The 14,603-nt window shown below is 42.3% G+C and overlaps 1 protein-coding gene across 2 annotated transcripts in view; it reads right to left on the bottom strand.

The window, feature by feature from the left end:
* Positions 1 to 14,603, bottom strand: part of DOP1A (DOP1 leucine zipper like protein A) — a 74,331-nt gene that overhangs the window by 44,251 nt on the left and 15,477 nt on the right. Inside the window, exons 5-12 of one of the 2 annotated variants that reach the window (XM_066604972.1) lie at positions 13,106 to 13,295; positions 8,991 to 9,089; positions 6,992 to 7,091; positions 4,662 to 4,771; positions 3,111 to 3,219; positions 2,555 to 2,675; positions 1,673 to 1,792; positions 620 to 734 (exon numbers count right to left, since the gene is read on the bottom strand). In XM_066604972.1, coding sequence (XP_066461069.1) covers positions 620 to 734; positions 1,673 to 1,792; positions 2,555 to 2,675; positions 3,111 to 3,219; positions 4,662 to 4,771; positions 6,992 to 7,091; positions 8,991 to 9,089; positions 13,106 to 13,295 — 964 coding nt within the window. The remainder of the gene's footprint in view (positions 1 to 619; positions 735 to 1,672; positions 1,793 to 2,554; positions 2,676 to 3,110; positions 3,220 to 4,661; positions 4,772 to 6,991; positions 7,092 to 8,990; positions 9,090 to 13,105; positions 13,296 to 14,603) is intronic. The other variant, XM_066604977.1, reaches the window with a different exon arrangement.

Here is a 14,603-nt window from a genome sequence, read left to right as displayed (position 1 = left end):
TAGAGGGAAAAAGTCAGTGCCTCTTATAGAGTGAACATGCAGAAATTCAGGATCACACACTCTTATCCCACAGCTGCCAACCTGGTGCACTCCATAGCAGGGCAGAAGAGCTGCCCATACGTACAGATGACTGGTGGAGTCAGGGGAGCAGCAGCAATTCGTACGGGCAGCTCTCCTCCCCTGCCATGGAGCAGATGTGTGATCCTTATCACACAGCAGTCGTTTGGGTATGAATTTTGGCATGTTTTCTCCAAATCTAGAAGACTGATAACAGATGTACCTAGACATTTGCTATCGATTGTCTAACTTATGTTCTCTAACATACACTCGGGGGTTCATTTTTGGGAGCTCTCATGATTGTCTGCATTACACAGGTCCAATTGGAATCGATGATCTGCTCATATAATGCATGGACATACTGGGTCCTTATTATAGGAGATCTTCATTCCGAGGCGGTACTACTGCTCTTAATTCCTCCTGGAACACCTCCCTCACTGCCTGGTCTGGATGAATTCAAAATATATTTTTCCTATTTTCCTCCTCTAAAACCTTGGTGCGTCTTATAGAGCGAAAAATACATTATATTATCAACTTATTTGGAAAGTGCAGAAATTCTTACCAAAGACACTATATCTAGCAAGAAATCCACCAGTAAACAGAAATTGATAAGTGGTAACTCGGAGTGATTACTGCAGTCACCAGATGAAGGCTGGAGCCTGGCATGTAGCGTCCTCCTAAAAGAAACCAAACAGCATTTCAAGACAGAAATAGGCTTGTGACCAATTGCTCACGAATGTTTTCACATTTCATGCCACACAATAAAACTTGAAATTCAATTATAAAAGGCTCAGAGTTATGCAAAATCAGCTATGTGAACTGCATGCCTTAAATGGACCCGGAATTCTTACAGGGACATTTAAAAAGAAAAAAAACTTAAAGACCTGAAGAAAAAAAAACAACAACTCAATAATATGTCAGCGCTGCAGCTGAATCGGAGGGGATTTGTCACTGCGGTGTTAACAAACGCTTACTTGCCTTAAAGGGGTTGTCCCGCGAAACAAAGTGGGGGTATACACTTCTGTATGGCCATATAAATGCACTTTGTAATGTACATTGTGCATTAATTATGAGCCATACAGAAGTTATTCACTTACCTGTTCTGTTGCTAGTGTCCTCGTCTCCATGGTGCCGTCTAATTTTCAGCGTCTAATCGCCCGATTAGACGCGCTTGCGCAGTCCGGTCTTCTCCGTGTTGAATGGGGCTGCTCGTGCTGGAGAGCTGCTCCTTGTAGCTCCACCCCGTCACGTGTGCCGATTCCAGCCAATCAGGAGGCTGGAATCGGCAATGGACCGCACAGAAGACCTGCGGTCCACCGAGGGTGAAGATCCCGGCGGCCATCTTCGCAAGGTAAGTAAGAAGTCACCGGAGCGCGGGGATTCAGGTAAGTACTATCCGTTTTTTTTTTTTTCAACACATGCATCGGGTTTGTCTCGCGCTGAACGGGGGGGCTATTGAAAAAAAACAAAAACCCTTTTCGGCGCGGGACAACCCCTTTAAGGACCAAAGCTAGCTATACGGTAATCAATCATCAGTACAGTCTGAGGGATATTAACTACAAAGCACAATACAGTAAAGCCACTGGATTGTAGTCAATGGAAGACTTGTATTTACCTGCAGCATTCTTCAAACCAGCGCGCAATGTAATCCCACATGTAATAAGGCTCAAAGGAATTGAATAAAAGGTTGGCTGTTTTAATGAGCTCTGCGGTCCTCTTGTTTTCCCGCAGTTTACTTAATGGAACAAAAAATAAATAGGCATCATTATTTTATATCACAGACAAAATGCACACTTAGGCATTTGGGTGATTATGTAATCAATACTGCTACACTTGTCAGCATAGTTTGAGTCTAGTAATGCTTCAGTGCTCATACACATTAAATATTTCAATGAAACTGCATAACTGTTCTGTATACAAGCTGTATAAAAATGAAAGGTTCTTAGTGCATAGTTTGATCAAAACATGTGGGTCATCTGCCACGTCCAGGCATCCATTGCTTTTGGACAGGTTGCCAAATCTAACAGAAACCAGTTTTAGGGCCCAAACCTCAGGGAAAGCAGCATAACTGGCTATATAGTCTAATTATGTTTAATGAGGCTTGGGCCAAGTGAGGGGTGTCTATTAGAGTTGGGAACCTGTCTGAAAGCAGTGGTCGCTTGGACATAGGCAGGTGGGCCCACATGTTTGATCAAAACATGCTCTAAGAGACTTGCATTTTTATAGAACAGTTATCAATTCTCATTCAAATATTGAATGTGGATGTGTTTGTTTCTGTTACTGTACTTGTTGCAGCCATGGCTTGTGTGCACTAACACATTTAATTTATTTGTTGAAGGTGCTGACTTTTTTGTTGCATTAGCATAGCCCCAGTATGGCACATAAGAGCTTGTGTATTGATAGATACTCTTTAAATAGTCATTGACACTGATGAGCTTAGAGTGTAATGAAACAATTTCAGACTCAATCTATATGGATCCTGTCCAATATCGGTTACCTGCTCAGCTGTGCAGGGTCCTTGCTGAAAGGAGCTTGTGTCTGAAGATCCAGCTCTGCTTTACACTGCGTATATAACGTTCTGAATACTTCGATTAACACGTCTTCCAGAATTGCCGGCCCTGGCACCAATACAACCATACAACAGTAAACAATACCACCCTGCCAGGAACATGTACAGTACATCAAATGGAACATCGAGTATTGCAAGAGAAATTATGGAAAACTCCAGAGGATGGAAATCTGTCATTCCCGGATACTAATATCAGTTTTGCTAATAGTTACTAGTTTTGGTAGCTGAAGAACACATTTTAAATAAAATGGCCATAGAGAAGGATTGACTGAACGAATAGCATGCAACAGCAACAAAAGGTTTGAGGAAATAGCTGTAAATAATGATGAATGATGATACTGTGTGACCATCATGCAGCCACAGGATCCTTCATTATAAATGGAGAAAGTATGGAGTGTGCGTAAATAGAAGGCCCATAACATAATGTAATCCCGAATGGGGAAAGTTTCAGCCAACATCGTTAAAAATAAAATGCTAATTATACCAAGTTCAGGTTTGTCCAGTAAACTGATGAGGATGCGGAAGGGCTTCAGATCCTGCATTAGTGATTTCTCCATGGTCAATTCTTTTCCCTGTAAGATTCCCACCATTGCCTGCATAAAGAACACAAAGATGTGTTAGCACACGAGCTACTATATACATTTTGCATTACAGAATATTAATTTTGTATGTGTAACTCTTCGCCAACATCCATCAAACATACATGTTGGATATCAGAAACAGATCAATACAACTTATAATAAAAATGTGGATACCTGACCATCACACCTATGTGAGGCCTTGTTCACATGAGCCCCTCACATTAGAGACGCCTGAAAAGAGCACTTCTATAAGAACCAATGGTTTCCTATAGAAGCGTTCACATGAAGGAATTTTAGACGCACTAAATATTCGCACCAATCAAAAAGATAGGACATACATGGCTACAATGCCCACATCTAAAGTCCATGGTGTGAGAAAAGATAGGACCTGACCTATCTTTGGTGCAAGCTGAGCAGTAGTTTTCATAAACTCCTATGGGAGCAGGAGTCAATGGAAACTCCTGTGTGGGAAAAAAAAAAAAAAAAGATTTCTACTGACCGAGGGAATACCCGGCAGCTTACAGCAGGACATTTAAAATGTGCTGCACAGAAGCACATTTTAAATGTCCCCTGTAAACTCCTGTTAATCCCCGCAAGGATGAGGGAACTCCCCAACAGTTCCCCTAATCCCGGCAGAGACTAACAGGAATTTACAGCAGGACATTTAAAATATACTTCTGAACAGCATGTTTTAAATGTCCTGCTGTAAGCTGCGGGGTATTCCTCCACGTTCCAGGGCTTCCACAAGAGCGTGGGAGGAGGTGTAGGGCTAAAGGGATCCACCTCTGGCCCTACCCCCTCTATCTTTGCTATGGGGTATCACTGTGAGAATCCACATTGCCCTGGCCCTTTCTTTCTAGCCCCACCAATTTCTCTGCGATATGGGGATATCCCTCAGGGACTCCCAGAGCAGGGAGAGAGAGCGGGGATATGGGGGATTAACTCATAGCAGGGAGAGACAGAGCAGGGCTATGGGTTAATCCCCAATAGCCCTGTTCTCTCTCTTTCCCTGCTATGGAGAAATCTCGAAGCCCTGCGAGGCTTAGTTTCTCTCTTCTTCTGGAGCAGCTGCCCGTTCATATGATTGGTAGTGCAGTATAGGTGCAATTTTTTTTTTGCCACACCTATACTGCGCTAAAACAGCGCTCGTGTGAACGAGGCCTGAGCTGTATAGTCCAGTGTTACAAGGCTACATTCACATTTGTATTGAAGGCTTCATTTGTAGCCTCTGTTGTCAATTTCACCTCATTCAAAAGCAAGAATAGCACAGTACATCAAGCGCAACAACTGACCCTGCTATAAGCCAATGGAGTCCACCGAGATCCATTGTACGATGAATGTGGCACCACACTGTGGTTTCTGTTATGTACACACAGGTGAACAGAGCCTTGGATGCACTAATTAGTAAATAACTTAGGTTTTATGTTATTTTTTTGTCTATAAGAAAAACTCACCTGTACTAAGAGATCCTTCGAGAATGTATTGAAGTAGTAAGAAGCATGTTCCTCTGGATTGCTCTGTCTTGTACTCCTTGGTCCTATAATGGTCCCATTGTTATCAAACCCTGAGGTGAAATGCAAATGGTATAATGTCAAACTAAGTTACATCTTGTATTACATCAAGAACAGAATACATATGATCACTGGTCACTCACCACGTGTCATCCCCAGAGTGACAGCATAAGAGAACACAATAATATTCGTTAGCAAAGGGCTTATACAGCTTCCAAAATAGTCATCCAACACTCATTACCAATGGTGAGCAGTAAGAAGTGTGGCATATCCTCAAAGACAAGTCAAGAAATTTATCACTAACGGTTGTACTTTGGGAGAGAATAGAGGATTAAACACCCATTTAAACTAGTCAATAATAATGAGGATAACAATGCTTGAGGTTATACAAGACAGATATTTCACTTGGGGAGATTAACATGGTCAGTTATAAATCACCTGGGATATTAATTAAGTGGTTGTTGGGTCATTAAACGTGGCATCATAATGTAAAAAGGTTACTCCAATCTTGTAAAGTGACGGCATGTCACAAGGATATGCCACCACTTTATGATCGGTGGGGGCTGACCTCCGCGGCCACTCTGATTCTGAATGGGGTCGGGTGCAGTTCCTAGTATGGCTGTGTAGACGGGAACACTGCTGTAAAAGGGAAAATTAGAAGGAGATGCAGCAATAAATCACCACTACATCCCTATCATTCCCATAATGAGTGAGGGGTCCCAGAGATCATGCCATTACATTACTAGGTGAGAATAGGGGCTTATTCACAAGAGCAAGCTCATGTTGTGCTTGTAAAGAAAATTGTTGTGATTTGGTTTTTTTCTTGTATGAATGGTTCATTTGTGTGAAGTGAAAAAAAAAGCACATATATGAATATTCTTTTTGGCTATTATGGGTTCATGTCTGACCTGTAGGACACACAGACGGCACAAGAACATGAATAAGCCCTACCCCTATTAACTGGCCACAATTACGCGTTTAGCTGGTCGCACAACGCTATCTTATACCTTTGGAATATCCAAAAGTCTATGATAAGAACTCCCACTAGAGGATCTCCTGCGTTCTACCTTTTTTTCTCCTTGTAAATCAGCAACACCAGAGGTGTGTGGCGGCCACTTATCGGCCGCTGCTCTCCATGGACATTGACAGGAGATTGATGGGAGACTTGGGATTGATGTGCATGTCCGATTGGAAATACGTTTCCCACTGGTTTCCCTCCATGACACTGCCAGTTACTAAGAAGCTGCTAACCTCTAATGTTTACAGTATACTACTATGTTATTGTGTTCCCTTAATCGCTTTGCACCAATCAGCTTCTTAAGGCCCATTTACACCAGCCAATGATCGCTAAAAAACGCTAATCAGCGATTGTTTTAGAGATAATCAGTGCGTGTAAATGCGCGGCCATCGTCTGCTTTTCGGGCACTGTTAGTTGATCATTAAATTCAAGCTAACCTAAAAATCGTCAGTCAGCCTTATCAGCAGTTCTCCACGGGGAGTGCTGATAGCATTGTTTCTCCGTGGAGAACAAAGGATCTGAGTGCAGATAAGAGCCCTTGGGCTATTAAAGGCCCATTTACACTGGACGATTATCGCTAAAAATTTGCTAATCAGCGATCGTTTTAGCGATAATCGGTGCGTGTAAATGGGAGCAGGGCACCCGCATTTCGGGCACTTTTTGCTGATTCGTAAAATCAAGCTCACTTGATTTTAACAATCACTTTTATCAGTCGTTCTCCACGGGGGAGTTCTGATAGCATTGTTTCCCGGGGGAGAACAAAGGATCTGAGCGCAGATAATAGCCTCGGGCTATTATCCTGTGCTCAGGAAGGCTTCATTTACATACATAATTGGTATTTAAGTAGCTGAGTAGCTATTTGAATACCAATTATTTTTTTTGCAAAACAATCGCTCAAAGCTGTTGCTCACACTGTCGTTTGAGCGATCTTTGAGGGATTATCTGCTCATGTAAATGGGCCTTAAGTGCATTCATCTAAAGGCTTAATTTGCACACCTAAATGGTATTTAAGTAGCTGAGTAGCTACTTAATAGTTTATACAAAATGATCGCTCAAAGCCGTCACTCAAACTGTCCTTTGAGCGATTTTTGAGCGATCATCTGCTGGTGTAAATGGGGCTTTACTACTGAATAGAGAAGCTTAATAGATTTAATAACAATCCATTAAGTAATGATCCTAGATAAGTAAAGGGTTAACAGCCATGACTTACTGCTCCTTCCCTGCATAATATATTATAAGCCATCCACCAGCTCACCTAGCAGCCAGGCATAAAGCCTTCGATTCAATGACATATCTCTCCGCAAGACCACATGTAGAGAAGCCGACAAAATACGAACCATGTCAGGACGGGTCGCCTGGTGAAGGGGGGCAAAGAAAACAGAGACAAGTAGGATCACTTACAGGTCTATATTTTATAGTCAAGCACAGTAATAACGCCATGTTCACACATTCCATCAGGGCCTCTAGAATCTATGGACAGCAAGAAAAGCATAATCCACGCCATCATTGCTATTCTTACCATCAAAAATACAGAAACCCTGACGAAAACCTGACAAGCACAGTAAACACAGCCTAATTAAAAACCAACGATTAGTCCTCAAAATTTGTTCTAATGAGAAAAAAGTGAGCAATAATCATTCACTTGTCGTTTGCAGTTGTTTAAGCTGACTTTTCGGTCAGGTTAAAAAAGCTTCTTAGCACTCACTGGCTTGTCATTCTGTGAAAAAGACCCCCACTTAGCGCTTCCCATAGGAGGTGTAGCGCTGAGCAAGAAGCAGACGACAAGCCAGTGAGCCGCTGGTGGGAAATATAAATGTTGCGGGAAATCTAAACAAACAAAAATAGACTGGTGGACTGCGCCTGACCGTGTTCGTGAGATACACCGCCATGCGCAGTACAATCTCATTGCCATACGCGGCAGTATGCCAGGCCATCGGCAGCTCCACAGCTGCAGAACGCTGCGTGACCCATGCAACATGTCCTCAGTCCTGACGATCCAGCGCTATAGATCCGCAGTCCTGCTAGTGTTTGTCTGAAAATGAAAACCAATTAACCTCTGTGGCCATCAGGTGCCATTCTGTTGGCATCATGGCTCCCAGTATATGAGCGGAGAACAGTACCCGACTGCTGTTGCCTCTGATTGGCTGCAGCAGTCAGATGGTTTCAATACTCAAAAGAAACACCAGGAGGACCGCAGGATCGGATCCCCGAGGCGGAGCATGGGCAAGTACTGCTAGTTTTATTGCTTTCAGTGATTTGTTTTTATGGTTAAAAACTCTGTTGCACCCAGACAACACCTTTATGCCCATTATGGTAGCATGTAGGTTGGGATCTCAACAGAGCCTAATGTTGGCGTGGACTACAATCAATGCTGTGTTACAGTGAACCATGTTATAGAAGACGATGTCCCAGTAGAAGAAGGTTGAGAAACTTGGATTTAAAGATTTCTGACTGGTAGGAGATTCTCTAAGATTTAGGAGTGAAACATGAGATGGAACTTTAATGTTAACTGTAACACAGTAAGTATTTGAAAAACACAACTTCTACATTAGACATTTTTCACAATAAGATCCTGATGTACTGGCACAGAAATTGGCTTAAAGGCTTTAACCTATACTACAGAGTCATAGACTACCCTTTACGTGTGGAAATTGCTCAAGGGCATATGGAGTAAGCAGATTTAAAGATCTAGGAGAAAGAAGCCTAGTATAGAGGAACCATAAGAGAGCCTGCGAGATGAACAGTGTAGATGTACTTTTAACATTTCTGCATCATATAGGGCAACAGTGGATTGGTTAGTGATAGAATTCAGCAGATATGTTAATTGGTGATATGGAGTTGTTTACTACTTCAGCATTGCATCTGGTTGGTAATCTTCTCCTCCATGGGATTCGGGATTGGAAAAGTTTATGGAATAAATGAATGTGCACCGCTGGCCCTCTTACTGAACGTAAGCCCCAACTGTACTACAACTTCTGTTACCAAACACATATTTGGAATGGGGAGTAGGAAACAATGCAATTAAAAAGTAATTCAGCAGTGAATCCTAGAATGGTAGAGTTGGAAGTGACCACCAGGGTCATCCGGTCCAACCCCATGCTTAGTGCAGGATTCACTAAATCATCCCAGACAGACGTCTGTCCAGCCTCTAGGGGAGCCTCTTCCTTCCCTAGTAAATGCTCACTATACACAATTAATTTTTACCAGTGTTATGTAATTAAATGAAGGATCTAAACCGATTTTAGGTTCAATACCTGACTCATGTGGAAGGGGAAACAAAACAGGATAAGATCTAATGTGCTCCTCTGGACCAGCACGCTGGAGTCCTGCACGGAGGTGCTCACTGCCTCCACCTAGGAACAAAATTAAAGGAAGAATGTTAGAAGAAAAACAAAAAGTATCCAACTACTTCAAAACATTTCATGGTTTAGGGCTTAGGCCTACATGGCGACTTTGGCCATGCGGCAATCGATGGCAATCTCCTAATGTAATAGAAGTCAATGAAGGTCAGGAGGATATAGTTTCTCCTTGTGAAGAGCACTTCGAGGCATTCTACCAACTACCACTTGCATACTAAGTCAATGTGGGTCACACCGCAACTCACAAGTAGCTCCGACCCAGAAATCACAAAAAGAAATAAAAATCCAGCAAGTACGGAATTTTTGTGAACTGTGGGTTGCAGCTACTTGCAAGTCACAATATGATCCACAGTTACTTTTATTAGATTAGGAGATCGCAAGTCTACAATGCGATCTTTAGCCAGGAGACCTGTGTCACGGTCAAAGTCACTATATAGCCCTGGCCTCTGAAAAAAAGTAGGAGCTGGAATTGACTCGTCCTGGGTTTTCCTAGTATTAAAGGGTTTTTCCCAGGACTTAAACTTTCTTCACAAGCACTCTGTCCTCTCTGTCCTTTCTGGTTGCTGTTGATCAGGACATGTGACTATTGCAGCCAATCACTGGCCACAGCAATGACCTTCTATAGCCAATGATTGGCTGCAGCAGTCACATGTCCTGGTGAGCAGCAACCAGGAAGGACAGAGTGGTTGTGAAGCAATTTAAAGCAGTGGGAAAACACCTTTAAAGAATACTTAAACTTGGAACTTTTTGTCATAAAGCAATAGTACAAACAAATATAAGAAACTTTGTAATATATCTTATCGGAGAAAAAGGTTTATTTTTCCACTTATCAGATACTTCTTTGCTTCCCATAGATGTCTATAGGTTGCAGCTGTCATCTGATCTGTCTGTGGATAGACTTCTGTGTACAGACATTATCAGTAAATTTACAATGAGTGATCAGTGAAGGAGGGAGAAAGGCAAGAAATGGCTCATAAGTGCAGAAAAAAAGCTATTTCTCTAGTGAGACATTTTACAAAGTTTCTTATATTTTGCTTGTACTATTGATTTATGATAACATTTCAAATTTTATCAAGTGTAATGAGGAAAAGGCGGGCAGATACCCAACATGGAGTGTGCAATATAATAATAGTAACACAGAAAGGGAAATATAAAAACAAACAATCACTGAAAACTGCCATATACTTACTGACACAGGACGGCAAACATACTGCCAAATGAGGGAGCCAGGATGGTCTAACACTTCGTATCTACTCTCTGCAGGAGTATACACCAAGCAGCCAACCCCCTCTATATATAGGAGGTTGTATGAGTGGCTGTCTCATTGGTGTCCTCCACAGGTGTAATTGGCTCCCTCATTTGGTAGTTTGGCAGCCTGCACGCTGAGGTTGGTGCACATGTTGGCCCCCTGTGTCAGTAAGTATATGGCCATTTTCAGTGATTGTTTGCAATATAAAAACAAAGAGTAACACAATATATAAAATATCACCATGTATGGTTTAAACACCTAAGCTAAAATAAAGAGAAAAAGAAGGGGAAAAGCCATGATGAAACAAGACCCAAAGGGGGAAATCTTTACATTGTGTGAATTATCCAGTAGGTCTCCTACAAGTGCCAGACAGCAGCAAATTAATGAACTTTATTCTTGTTGAGAGCACAGTGGCACTCTAAATTCCTGACTTCCTTCAGTCTAGCCTAAAGATCAAGTTTAGATGGAGAGGAAGACTGCTATTAAACAGCATATTGCTGTCAAGATATGCAATAACTCAGTGGAGTTTTTGGTAGCCTAAGAGGAAAAACAGTGAGTAAGCAAGCTTTATGTGATAATGGTATATCATGTCCTAAAAGTTGATAAACAACTTGACAAACTTCCCTCCAAAAAGATTGTAGTAGAAAGCAATGCCAGAAAAGATAAAATATGGTCCCGGTGGACCTTTCACACCTCCAGCATGTCGGTGAAATGGTAGGGTTAAGCTTATGGAGAAGTTCCGATGTGTAATACCAATGAAAGTGCAATTTATACTGATTCTCCTTATTGACAACACATAGGGAAGTTTTAGCAGCCTGCTTCCAAGGGAGTCTCCACACATCATAAGACAAATCCTCGAGAAGTACTCTTCCCATTTTGCCATATATGATTGCCTAGTAATAGACTCTAGGGGAGAGCTTATGGGAATACGGTAAATAGCCGACAGATCTTGTGTGGAGGTATTAAATCTACAGAGGTAATAGATTACTGAACAATGTATAAGGAGACACAACGATGCCACCAAAAATGACTAATCTGGGAGGAAGTAGAACTGGCTTTGGGAGGGCAAATGATGTTTCACTTGTAGGTCTATAAACGGATTTAAAGCTGACAATATCTGCAAAGTAAGTAGAGTTTTGAAACCAAGACTTTGAGATTGTGAAAGACTATCAGGAAACCACGGATGGAATTAAAAGTAGGGGGAGTTGGGAGATATCAGAGAAAAGCTCTGCACACAGATTTTTCCAAATGGCTCGCAGTAAGGCCATAGGGCCAGGAGCGCACTAGGTGGAGGGTCATAAGGGTTCTTCTGGAGAAGGAAATTAGAAAAATTATGGTTAGCACTGACCCATCCTATTTCCATCCATCTGGTGTATTATAGGAGGGACAACCCAGCTGTAATTCTCCTAAATTGGGATGTCCAGTAGTAACATAGCAGATTAGGAACTAGTAGACCTCCAGTATCTCTACTGATTTAGCTACCCTATGGCATTTTCCAAGCCATATAAAGTGTAGCATCGCCGCTTCCAAATCACAAAGGGGAACTGGGACAGAATGAGTCTCAAATAAACATAGAACTTTGGCCATTATGGTTACTTCAAGAGTGGAGATTCAGCCAAAAAAAGAAGAGCGGAAGTCTCTTCCACGTATCAAACAGACAATGCATATCTTTATCCAAAAAGGGGAAGTTAGCGTGATATAACGAATAGGAATTAGTCAGCCTAGTTCCCAAATAAGCCATGGAAGTATCCTGCTACTGATATGGGAAATTGGATTTGACTGAGTTAAAAGGGTGTCTGAAAGGCTAAGTGGGCGTGCCTCAGCTTTAGTTGTGTTAACTTTATAGCCAAAAAGTTGCCCATATTCCCTAACAAAGCATGCAAATTAGGGAGAAAAGTTAAAATTTTAGTTACTCTTTAACATTTATCACTTAACCACCGGACAGATATTCAGTGTTAATACCAGAAAAAAAACAAACATTTTATTGCAGGGGGGCACATCTTATTTGTTTGTGGTAATAGAAGTACCAGGTCGCTGACAGATATTTCCCTATTTCCTGATTTCTGCACTCTAAGACCAACCATAAGACATGAAACATACGATGCATCTTATTATGCTGAGGTCAGAAATTTCAGAAATAATTGTGGGTTTAAAAATTAAAAAACAGAACATAAGAATTCAGCTCTGCAAACAAATACCAAAAAAAGCTTCCCAAAATGTGGTGAGATCTTCCAGGTCTGATCAAGAAGCGCTGGTCGGCAATGAATGGAGAAGAAGGTGAATCAATGACTAGGGTCATGTGACAGTGATGAACATGGATGGCGGAGAGCAAAGGGCTCATTAAAATGCATGGAGAAAATAAAACAGCCCATGCACAGCGTTACACACCACCAACATTGCAATAAATGACTCCAACCTAGTCATTCCAAAAGATAATTGGAAAAACCTAACACTGATATTGTGATGAATTACACTAGGATGTTAATCTACTTAAAATTCAATATACTGTATGTACAATAATGTGATTACTATGAAATAAATACAAATGTTTATGGTGTAAAATACTGAATGTCTTCCACAAGCCGGACTATAAAATGGCATGTGAAGACAGCCTATTTATCTGTCTTGTTGGCCAACGGCTGCCTCTCCCAATGCCCCCCTGCCAACCACCTCTGGAATCCAACTGCCTGATCCTGATTCAAAAACACAACAGGGAGGTAAACTGGTTTTGTAAAGCTCTATTATACTGCGCAGTCCTCACCATTAATTCAATGTCACTTCCAATGATATAGAGTTGGTCTTCCATTGACAGTTTCCTATTCAGGTGGGAAAGGACATAGGTGATACCAGGCAGGCGTACAGAAGGGCTGGTGAGTAGACTGCCCCACAGAGCGCTATAGAAGGCAGACTGCTCCACAGCCGAGGCCACCTTTTCCAGAAGGGTGTTTGTTCTAAAGATGGAAACCAGAATAAGAAGGTTAGTGATCAATTATCCCATCACACCAACAAACACTTCCCAGCTTACAAATATAGTGGAGCTTTATCTCCGTTAATCCCTAAATATGTTTGACCTAAGATATTTTCGTCCTAGTTATAAAAGGAGAATTGAATAAAAGAAATGCAGTTCCAATCTAGGCACAATCACTATGTAGCATGAAGAGACAAATACAGTGTTTCCCCGAAAATAAGACCCTGTCTTACATTATTTTTTGCCCCAAAAGAGGCACTAGGTCTTATTATACTTACCTAGCAGGCTCTGTTGGTGTCCCTCCTGCTGCCCTCCGGAGCTCCGGCAGGCTTCCTGTAGTACTCGGCCACCCGCAAAAGATTGCTTCCTGGTTATGGGATTCATAAATCCCGCCTCCAGAAAGCGATGGCTCTGATTGGATGAGCAGTGTTTGAGAACCAATCAATGCAGCACTCCATGTACCAATGTGATGGCTGTGATTGGTACATCCAGTGCTACATTCATTGGCTGAGCAGCGCTCGAGAACCAAGCACAGCCAATCGCATTGTGGAGGCGAGATTTATGAATTAGCCAATCAATACGCGGTTAAGCCAATTCATAAAACCTGCCTCCACACTGCTCAGCCAATCAATGAGGTGCTCAATGGGCGGCCAAGGACTGCAGTAAGCCAGCCAGAGCTCCGGAGAGCAGTGGAAGGGATCGAGACCGAGCCTGCTAGGTAATGTATTTTATGTAACACAGCTAGGGCATTTTTTTTTTTTTTTTTTAGGTAGGGCTTATATTTCAAGCCTTACCGAAAATCCTGAAAAATTGGGCTAGGCTTATTTTCAGGGAAACACAGTATAAGCCTCTTAATAGCTAGGACATTTTGGGCATGAGTGACATTGCGTCCATTGTATGTACTTATATGAGCGCACAGCCACGTGATTTTCTGTGCAGCCACTATTCTAAAGACACAATGCTGTAGAAGACAGCCTTTTTCATGGACTCCTTTCACTCCATGTCTGCAATCTGCAGTCCTGAAGGACTGTCATGGGAATGGGGAAGGCACTATGGATTAGTGTACAAAATGCGCCAGGAGTAGAGATGAGCGAGCGTACTCGTTAGGGAAAATTACTCGAGCGAGTATCGCCATTTTTGAGTACATGCCTGCTTGGGGACCGGCGGGGGAGAGCGGGGGGAAAACGGGGGGTGTGGGAGATCTCTCCCCCCCCCCCCCCCAGCTCCCACCCGCAACTCACCGCTCATCCCCGCTGGCTCCCGAATCTTTTCAGACGAGCAGGAATGTACT

Source organism: Eleutherodactylus coqui, chromosome 1 (assembly GCF_035609145.1).
Source record: "Eleutherodactylus coqui strain aEleCoq1 chromosome 1, aEleCoq1.hap1, whole genome shotgun sequence".
NCBI lineage: Eukaryota > Metazoa > Chordata > Amphibia > Anura > Eleutherodactylidae > Eleutherodactylus > Eleutherodactylus coqui.
This window is presented reverse-complemented; position numbering and strand designations above follow the sequence as displayed.